This window comes from Dermacentor albipictus, chromosome 6, assembly GCF_038994185.2.
Source record: "Dermacentor albipictus isolate Rhodes 1998 colony chromosome 6, USDA_Dalb.pri_finalv2, whole genome shotgun sequence".
Lineage (NCBI taxonomy): Eukaryota > Metazoa > Arthropoda > Arachnida > Ixodida > Ixodidae > Dermacentor > Dermacentor albipictus.
In genome coordinates, this window is record NC_091826.1 from 42,238,707 (window position 1) to 42,249,332 (window position 10,626).

Here is a 10,626-nt window from a genome sequence, read left to right on the forward strand (position 1 = left end):
CATTCAATTTTGTACTACACGTGATGGGCAGGACAAGGAAGCCTCCGTGCTCGTCCGAGCGTGCCCGCCGCCTTTGACGCATCTCCGCGGTCCAGAGGGCCACAAGACGTTGAATATTTCACGGTGCTGCCAATGTAGCGTGGTGTAGCTGCTCTCTGTTCCGACCATTTTTCGAGACGTGCTCAAGGTCAGTGACGTACAGCGTTGACGACTCCGTCGACTGAGAGCTAAGGGATTCCTGTAAAGGCGTGATCGAACGCCGACGCACGCAAAAAAATTAAAAAGAAATGACTCGGCGAGCAATGACGTCATGACAAACTGCGTGAACATCGTAATGATGCAATCGAACTCGGAAAGAACGAAATGCACGCAGCTTCGTTCTTTCTTGAGCTTGTTTTGCATGCTCCACCAACCGTGCGAGAACCGCTTGTACTGTTAGAGGTCTCACGTCTGGGCATGTGAAGAGATCGAAGGTGGGCTCTTCTGAATGAAGATTCGTCGGGAATCAAGGATAGCATGCGCCTCTGGATCTTCGATACTGCCTTTCTTCTGATCGTCGCCGCAACGGCCCCAATTCGAGGTGAATGCACTGTTTTCAAGACGCCCGTTCCTGTGAAACGTTCCACGGTTCGCGGGCGCATGAAGTGCGTAGCAGACGACAGATCATTCCTGAATGATTATGCAAATGCCGTGTTTGACACATGGTACAACGTAAATCGTTTGTCGTGTCATTCGGTAGCACTGTCCCTGAAAAATTACTTCTACAGCGTTGCTGAACGTTATAAAAAACTTGTTTGTTGCCGACGTACGTCCTTTCCGACATGTCGTACATGTCGGAAAGGACATGTTTCACGTGGAATTGGGCCTCATTTCTTGTGCTTAAGCAGCAGAGGTATGGATGGACGTTTTGTTCAACAGGAGGTGTGACTCGTCCACTACATGCTTTTCGAAACTGAAGAAACATGAAGTAAACCGCCGAAAACTTGTTGGATGCCTTTGTGACAACGTGGCATCTTGCGGGGAATCGCAGGTGAAATGAAATTTCTTGTTTATTCTGCCGATTGGCGCATCAGACGCTGCTTCTTAATTATGTTCCCAGCCTGTGCACAGTGTTCATTGATGCTCGCATGTAGATGGCATCGCGTGGTTGATGGTATCGCAATCCATTGTAGACCCAACCTTGAGCACCCTGAGAATAGCTTACAAGTTCAGTACGTTGGCTTGGAAGCTCGGCGCGAAAAGGCAGCCCGGCTCAACATGGACACAAACAGGCGTTTGTGTTTTCTTGCACGTTCTATTTGTTATTGTGCACTGCGTGCCAGTCTTTTACTACCTTGAACAAGCCTGTATCGGGGGCACATGTCAAAGCGTTCTGGGCATTGTCATAAGCGCATGAAATAGGCTCTGAAACCATGACTGTGCCTTCTCCTCATGTTTTGTATCTTCTTTTTTTTTTCTGTCGCATGCGCTCAAGGTGATGCGGATGGTATGAAGGAAATGCTCACAAGGGTGGTCGAAGAGAAGATAACCGATACGTACAGCAAGCAGCTCTTTATGAGCAAGTATCCTGAGATGCGCGACTGCCTCTTGGACATGGCATCAATGACACCGGAAGTTGCCGTGCAGGTGGGTTGTAACTATTGCCTAAGCGGTTGGATAGCCGGTGTTCAATTAGGGCTAGAGAATCGGTGCCAATAGAAAGGAAACGCAGTCGAGGATGGCAAAAGACTAGGTGGGGTGATGGAGTTAAGAAATTCGCAGACGCAAGTTGGAATCGGTTGGCGCAGCACAGGGGTAATCGGAGATGGGAAAGGGACGCCTTCGTCTTGCAGTGGACTTAAGATTGGTTGTTGACTATGATGATGATGGGATGATTATCTAGCAATAAACATACGTTAGCTGCCGAGTCTATTCCTGAGAAAAAGCACAGTGCACGAAGGGATAAACTATCGGGACAACTGGAAGAGGAAAGTTTCAATCGAGTATTTAGCGCCATACAGTGGGAGAACCTAATAAACAAAACAAATATGGAGCACCAAATATCAACTTATCTTGATTGTACGATTTTGTAGATTGAGTACACGAGAATCAGATACTTAGGTATTACTAATAAGGCAGGAAAAAAAGACCTTACATTCTCTTGTTCTGTCTAAAATGTCAACACATGGCACATGACAGCACATAAGATTCATATGAAGGTTGTAGATGCTTCGGGCGTAACTAATGGTGGGCTCATCAGCCATTCCCAGTGTAAACAATACACCGTAATGTCGACTGATGGTGTTCGAACAGCGAAGTTTTCAAATCCTCGACGAACAGTCGAAAAGCAATGGGCAAAGTCTTGAACCCAGTGGTGTATATATACTTCCTATGTGAAATCCACAAAAAAAAATGTATCTACTGTAAGAAGTGAAAAAAGATAGACGAGAAGAAAGGGGGTTAACCGAGGGGCCCGATTTTTATTAGTCGTATCATAAAACGCCAACAAACACTGACACCAAGCAAAACGTAGGGGAAATTACTTGTGCCTAATAAATGAAATAAAGAAACGATAAATAGTTTGAAATTAAAGGGGGTAAAGACTCACCTTGCCAAAGTGGGGAACGATCCCACTACCCTTGCAATAAGGCGGTCATGGTAAGTCATGTTCATGTCATGAGACATGAACACATTTGCATTAAAAAAAGCGGTGTGTGCATTGGTTCTGGCATAGCACCAAGTTTAAGCGACATTTTTCTCGCTTACCATGACCGACTTATTGCTAGCTGCCTTGATAACACCCTGGTAGTAAAAGTTTTCCCTTTTGCGGATAACTTCTTGTTACTTTTTGCGTGTGAAAGTCAAGGTTTTGAGCCTGTCGTTTCAGATGCACTTTGCCTATTCAATGAATGTGTGTCGCCACTTGTCCTGACGCTACCAGTAGATGACTCGTTAAGGTTTTTAGATTCGTGACTTAGTATCTTTACAGATCAATTCTGCTGGATGTATGAGCCCAGAGGGAACAATCCACTCTCGTCTTATCTGACGGCCCATTCTAAGCTGGTTAAATGGGGCATTATAAATTTTTGGTTCACAGATGCCCTAAACAAGTCTTGCTTTCGTTGTTTACCGCGCAGTCACCAAGCACAGGCCTGCTGCATAACATATGCTGGGTACTCCGAGGTCTTGTTAGTTTCAGTCGCAGATAAGATGTTAAAGAAAATCAAGCTGCAAGACAAATCACCAGCTCACAGCGTTGCCAGTGACAATAAGCCAGTCGCGGTGCTCCCTTACTTGCACGAGATATCGCACATCTTGAAGAAGATAGGCAGATAAGCATAAGTTGTTTTTTTCTACCACGTAAAAATTAGCAGTGCTCTCTAGGTGTGTGAATGCTCATGTCACAAAACAAACTATTTGCAGTACTAACCATAGGAAGCGCTTTCGAGCAGGCGCCCTGGGTGTGGTTTACATGATTCCCTCGGATTGCGGAAAGAAATACGTTGGCCAAACAGGAAGATGTTTAAATGAGCGATTGAAAGGGCATTTTTATTATGTTTATACAACCGTGCAAGGTCATCGTGGCATTCACCGCAGAGACTGCCATTGTGACCCTCAATTTGAAAACTGGGTCGTAATTTCCAAAGAGCGAGAGCAGCTTACACGTGAAATCATATAGGCTGACGAGATACAGCGACTGGGTGACGTTTGCATCAGCATGCCGTATATTTCCCTCACAAAAAAACGAAATTAAGTATTTATTGCTGTTGTTCATGTATATAGTTCATATAGTTCTGGCGATTTCGCAAGTAAACATCAGTTGTAGTCAGCGCCTGTATTTTGTTCTTCCTTCAGTCCCCATATTTTGAGCTGGGCAAACATGTCGATATTGAATCACCAACTCGCCCGAAATTCCACCTCATCAAATTCTATAGAAAGGCAGACCAAAACCCAGCAAGCAAGGCACTCGCGTTCAATAAGTTCAAAAAGCTCAAATCAGCCGCCCTTTGATATTTCTTTTTTCTTGCTTCTCAATTACTCGCAGGTCGTCAACCAGATGGTACCACAACTAAACGAATGTGGTGCAAAACTGGCGTCTGAGCCAGACGACAAGAAGCCATCCTTGGTGAGGGTTTCAACCACGTTTCTGGTGGTGCGCCTGCTTGCGCAGGAACATTCACTGTATGGAGCTGTTATCAGTGCTAACATATTTCCAGTACGAGAGACTAGTCTGACTTGAAAGCCCTAACATTTGTGTATTAAAAAAAGGTGTACTGAAAAGTTATGTATTGAAAGGTTGACACCAAGAAATCGTATGACCCGCTGAATATGGGCTCAAAAAGCCAGTATCTGAGCGCAATCTCTTAATTTCCTCTAGGTCACCTGCAGAACGATATTCACGCTGTGCGAAATATCTGTCCCTGCACATAATGAATACCAAGGAATACGTTGTAAGCAGCACCGATATATAATACATAGAAGCTGATCGGTTTTTAAATTTGAAAGTCATGTCTGTACATTACATAGGAGCGCTTCATCTAGGTGTACAGCTGTCAAAGAATAATGTTAGATTAGTTTTAACCGGCAAGCTATATAGGTGAAAGCCACTGCGTTTCTCTTCTATGGGAGTAAGGCGCTACGGTGGATGAAAAGGACGTTTAGAAAATGAATGTAGGAAAAAATGACGAAAAGAAAGCTATAGTGAAGGACAGAGCTGATGTATTAAGCGTTGGTTCAAAGAAACATTAAATCGCATGGCCACTGTCAGTACATTGAGGCTACGTTCAAAAGATATGCGCTATAGGTGCCGTCTACTGTAGTAAGGAGGCAGATGTCTATAAAAAAGCCTTTCACTGCGAAAGAAGTCAGGGACACAGGAACTGGGTTTCTCGTGTCGGTCCTTTTCATTACGCCGTCGCTGTCGTTAAATCCACATCACCGCCCCCACCTTCCTTGTCAACATGTTGCAAGGAACATTCCGGTCAAAGTCATCTCAAGGTGTCTCTCAACGTTAAGCCAATTAGTGTTCAGGGACTGTTCTGACCCACTGTATTGGTTAAGATACTTTTGATCACAATCTCATGTGGAGGATGTTGGCTGAGAATGCTGATCGCACGAGTACACCCAGACTCCACAGCACCTACAGAGACCACAGCGCATGCACCTTCGGACGCTGCAAATTAACCTTTATTAAACGCGGCCTTCCAATAGCAGTCAGTTTTGTTCTTCTGGCACTGTACACATACGAGCTCTAACATATCTCACTTCTAATGAATTGTGGCGCGATTAAAGAGGCGTCTTTCCAGGCGTAAAACATAAGTTTTACTACCAGCCATAATAGCGCGACTTCTCGCTTTTATCAGTGGGACATGGAACTTTCTTTTGATTTTTTTTGACAGCCAGAGCGAAGTTTCAGGGGCTAGACAGCAAAGATCACGCAAAGGTTAGGAAAGGAGGCAAAGAGTGGTATTTCTGCGGCACTATTATAAGACCCATTTCGCGAAAATCTGGCGGTGGCGTTACCTAACATGGTGCCGAAAATAGCCGATGGTGCCAAGAGTATAAACGCCGTCCAATAAATGCTCTGATTGACGTCCAATTCCTCAAGGCCTAACACAACCCGACATTGTGTCTTCGCTATATGCAAAAGCTCACGCAACGCTTTCGGTGTGCGCGTCACCGTCGTCATCGTCTTCTATCATGCGCTAATGATCTTTCTATATGCGAAAAGGCACCGCTCCTCCCCACGTATCAATTTCTAGGCCGGTCCCATTTGTTGGTCGGAGCCACATACGTGACAGGTGTAAAGGGGGTTTATTCAGGTCGTAGAGGAGCACCGACCAACGCGGCAGCAGCAGCTAGGACGCAGCCAGTGAACGAACTGGGCATGAGCCACGCGATGACAACGGGGCTTTTTGGCCTGCCGATCTTCTTCGCCACACAGGAAACAACAGCAGCAACAATCTGGACGCGAAACCACTATTGTATAATATGCGGTACACCACCGACATGACGACTCAAAAAGGAACCCCGTGCAAGTTTACAACGCGCAGGACTACATGCCGATGAATACGCGAGGGAAAACGTTTCACCAAAGCGACTACAATGCCCTGGCGTTCGCTCACATAAGAAGTCTGAAGTTTCTGCGCCAAACGTATTCTTTTTGCTATATGAAGGAGCCATACTTACCCCAGCCACCGCCACTGTGCATCGAACAACTGTTCCCGCGGCAACGTTCATTATCTGGCCGACTGCGCTAAGCACTCGATAATTATACTGTGTCAACGCCCGCAAACTAGTGCGCCGTTCTGGACGTTCCGTAGACTCTGAGATTTGTAGCTTACATGTAATCATCACGGAGGCAGTGCAGTGTTGTATGAAGGCGACGTTGGGAGCATAACTTGGTTTTGATGATGTTGCGGCACCTGCTGCGGTCGCAGAGAGTTTCAAAGCTGGAGGAATCGGGAAGTTTTGTTATTTCAATTATTAGGCAGAAGATAAATTTTCCTTGCTTAGGGACGGCGTGACTGTAAGTGCGTCTCGCCTAGTAGGCCACTGAGTTTAATACGTACTAAAGACTAGGAATTAGGGAGCCAAATAAGGAGTATACAACGTTAAAACTCAGCATTGAACGTGCATTCCGCTATCCCTTTAAAGAAAGCTGCATGGGCGCAGGTCCAGTTTGCCGTCACTTGTCGAGGATGTCACAGCGCACTGAGATCATAACTTTTCAGATATAGTGAGTCGCTATAAAGTGACCCTAAGGTTGTTAAACCGAAGCGTCAACGGCATAATGTTGACATTTGAACAGCGTTGCGCAGTATTGTTAACGAAATGATGGATGTGTGATGGACGACGAAATGGGTGTGTTCTTAACTTCGCGCTGACAAAGCATGTCGACATGAATGTTAAGAATGGCGATATTATTATTCCTCCATTTTTGTTCATTGCAGTACGTTACCTGTACTCAGGATGCCGCTGCCGAAGTCAAGGTGCGTGTCAACAAAAAAGGGACGTGGAACTCAGGTTTTCTAACATGCGTATTCAGGATGTGAGCTGAACGCTATACTCGCTTCAAAGAGACACAATATGTTCAGTGTTGCGTTGATTATGTTGTAGCCGTGCATGTACGTGGTGTACGTGGTGCCCAAATTGCGTGCAGTATGCAGAGGGCCGAAATCACTCATACTGTGCAAACTACGGCTAACTCACCTAATGAATGAAAACAGCGGTAGTTGGCGCTGACTCATTGTTAACTTTGGGTGTTCTTCGTGTGTATAAGCCGTTGTTTTCATTTCGGTTATGTACCGTGTAATTCATTAACGCTGGAGCTAATAATTAACTATACTATGAACTATATAGTTCATAGTTTGGACTGTGCGAACTATTACAGTATCTGCCGGTGTATAAGACGGGCATTCTTTTTTCTTAGTTTTCGCAGTGGCCCATCTTATACAGCTTAAAAGCCTTATATATGACTTTTTGCCCTAATGAACATAGGAGGTGCCGCATGGCTGCACTAATGACAAAGGCGAAAGTCAGCACAAGGTTCACTTAGATAACGTTCACTTGACATGAATAACACAATTTCATTTTGCGCTCACAGACATTCGTGCGAGATGAGTTTCTTTGATTGCGCCTAATCATCGGGCAATCAGCGGTGCGTAGTAGCTGAGCGCGTCAGAATTGCGCAAGTTCGGCACTTTGCCGCGAAGATACCTGCATACGAACCCTCTAGTAACTCGTTGCAAGGTGTGCAATATTGTATAAAATGGGCGTCTTGTACAAAACGTGCCTTATATGTAAGCATTTTCGTAAAACTGGGTTCCTTGGGCGGCAAGTGCGTCTTATACAAGAGTGCGACTGGAAAATACGGCATGTTCATGCTTAACTGGGAGCGCAAGAAAGTGAGGAACGGTAGGGATATGTTCACCGCAGGACTCTTCGCAGGAACACTACACCGACGGAAACACTACACATGCCCGACCTTCAAGTGGTTATATTAAGCGTGTATACATAGCGAGAGCAATTGTCTTCTTCTCTTTGGGCACTTGAGCTTATTTTGCATTATTCTTTCCGATACGTCGTATCAACAATGCCTAATTTCTCAGATTCTCCAAATCGGCGAGGCTACGAGGAATGCTCATCGGAGTACCAATGCCGATTCTATTATTCAAGACAAACGGAGAAATTTTCTAAATAGCAAACGATCGAGATGATGTGAATTAATTTTTTCTGCAACAGCACTATTATTGCTGATATATTAAAATGTTGCACTAAAGTTCGCGGCAATCGACAACCGAAAAAAAGAAAACTGGAACGCAGTTTACCAATCGATTCGCTCAATACCAAGAACAGTTTAAGCGCATCCAATTAATCAGTGAATTCACACTTTACATAAAATTGCTACAATTCGTAGTGGGTTCTGCAAATGCCCTGTTCACAAATCATGGTTATATATGGGAGTGGTGTACATAATTAACATTTTTGTCTGCATTACATTTCCAAATTGTGATACACAGTTATGCGCTGGGTACTCAAGCTCTCTTGGGGTTTTCAACAATTTTAGAATAAAAGGTACATTAATGTAAATAGAAAATAGCTTCCTACAATGAGTATATATATATATATATATATATATATATATATATATATATATATATATATATATATATATATATATATATATATATATATATAGTTATATATATATATATATATATATAAATATGTATATATATATGCGACAAACATTACAACATCGGTTCCGAATTGGATGATCAAAATGATTTCTCCGTTCACATGTATTTGTATAAGGCGCTCCCGAGCTATAGCTTCTTGTTAAACCCTGATCTATGCGCTTTCTATCTTGCGCTGTGCGAACGATATAAGGGGCATACAAAGATGGCGAAAAAGAATCGATAAGAACGTATATTACCCGACATGCTGATGGCTGCATAGAAGCCTTAAATTGCTGACAATGGTCCATTAGATCCGGTGTGGATCCCAAATTATTTCATTATTTGCGCTGTCATCGCGGTTAGGTGACGAGAAGGCAACGCCTCCCTCTGTTTGCATAAAGTCCGTAGCATAAAGACCGCAAAGATTTGCAATGTGTTCAGTGACTGGTGAAGGCATATTACAATTATGCGCTGCCCATCCATGAGTTGTAACTAAGCAATAACTACGCACTTAGAGCGCACAAGTTTCAAATTTGCTGGTTTTGACTGGTTGAGCTGAGCCTCTCTACTACTACATAAACCTATTTCCGTTTTACATTTTTTAGGCAAACACCGGAATGAATTATGAGGACGGGAAGATCTTCGACGACGGAATGGTAGGTTAACGTTTGTGAAGACTACAGAATGATACAAGGGCTTGCAGTTACACTTTATCTAATCACAGAGGACGTGTGGCCGACCGCTGTCTGATTGAGTATGGCAGCAGACATGTGCTTCCTAAGTTACTGTTCAGTTATCTTTCCGACTTATGCAGCTGGTGTCTCGACTCATACGCTCTTGTCTTAATTGTTTAAAAATGTTCAACTATTCACAACAACGATCCATGAAGCAGAGGTTGTAGTTTCTATGAGAGGCGATAAAAAGGACAACAAGCGTGAAGCATTAGGGGGCATGCAAATGACATTTCAAAAATGTTTCCCCCTACTCTTGCCTGAAATGCTCCTCTAATCGGCGGTTCTAGTAACTCGTAACAGGAAGTAATAACAACGTTTTTTGGCCTAACTTTTGAGGTAGTAAGATGAGCTTAAGAGGGCTAAAAATGAAATGCCTTGAGAGTTTACTGAATGGAAAATATGTATTATGCCATTCTTGATAAAGCAAATTACACTTCGACTTAGCTTGGCTCTGGGAAAAGAAAATTTCATATCATTATTATTGTAGAAAGAAAGACATAACATAGGCAAACCTCTGTTTAGGCTTTCTTCAACTATGCTGCATTGAAAGTACAAGTGTGTCGTGCGTACATATCGCTTCTCCTTTCAAGTTCTTCAGTAATTGACCTTTCTTTTCTTTTTTTCCTTATTTTCTTCTCTCTTCTATTAACCGTTTCGATTTGTTTTATTCTCTCTTCTTCCTTTCCTTACCCCTTTTAAACTTAAATTTCAACGTGCAACCTGGAATTTCGCTAAGGAAACATATTCAGTTTCATTTGAACCCTTTCACTCTTGTACTCGAAAGGCCAGAATTACTAAAAACAAGCAACTTCTAAAGATGTATGGATGAAATTCGACGATCTCCTAAGTAAAAGAAAGTAGATAGGACAAAGAGTTCAACGAAGTATAGCATATTACTAACCAGAAGTTGACTAAAATGGCAAAGATGGTGGCTTGCGTTCTTTTTTTTTTCGTTTTCAGGAGTGCCTGAAGAAGTCACTGGGCTTTTGACTCCTCCAGGACAGCGCTTTGATTGGACAGCATTGGTCCAAAAACGCGCAGCAAGATGGCATGAGAGGTGATGCTGAGGAGAAATTGAAGTAAACGCATTTGTAGACCCAGAAATCCTTCACTGTAATGAAGTTCACAGGAACAACGCTTTGTCTTTTCAGAAAACTGCCGAAAACCCATGACTTCTTCGACGTTGTTTCTGCGCTTACTTAATCCCGCTTGTGTAGGTGCTCTACACGTTA

At 43.4% G+C, this 10,626-nt stretch overlaps 1 protein-coding gene across 3 annotated transcripts; it reads left to right on the plus strand.

Annotated features, from left to right (window-relative positions):
• The first annotated feature begins 372 nt into the window (after positions 1–372).
• LOC135920764 (uncharacterized) lies at positions 373–10,603 on the plus strand. 3 transcript variants are annotated; one of them, XR_011515137.1, is made up of 7 exons: positions 373–580; positions 1,475–1,626; positions 4,025–4,105; positions 6,933–6,971; positions 9,266–9,316; positions 10,355–10,451; positions 10,546–10,603. XR_011515137.1 is itself a non-coding variant. In XM_065455016.1 (6 exons), the coding sequence occupies exons 1-6, from the start codon at positions 517–519 to the stop codon at positions 10,382–10,384; spliced, it is 417 nt and encodes a 138-aa protein (XP_065311088.1). In that variant the 5' UTR covers positions 373–516; the 3' UTR covers positions 10,385–10,480. The 3 variants fall into 3 exon arrangements, 1 of the variants encoding a protein (XP_065311088.1); XR_011515138.1 differs by lacking the exon at positions 373–580 and adding an exon at positions 928–1,030; XM_065455016.1 differs by lacking the exon at positions 10,546–10,603 and having other exon boundaries at positions 10,355–10,480.
• Positions 10,604–10,626: the final 23 nt, after the last annotated feature.

Coding starts and splice junctions, on each gene's coding strand:
- LOC135920764 (XM_065455016.1), top strand. CDS start 517: ATGCGCCTCTGGATCTTCGATACTGCCTTTCTTCTGATCGTCGCCGCA. Junction 581..1,474: donor CGCAACGGCCCCAATTCGAG/GTGAATGCACTG, acceptor CATGCGCTCAAG/GTGATGCGGATGGTATGAAG. Junction 6,972..9,265: donor ATGCCGCTGCCGAAGTCAAG/GTGCGTGTCAAC, acceptor TACATTTTTTAG/GCAAACACCGGAATGAATTA.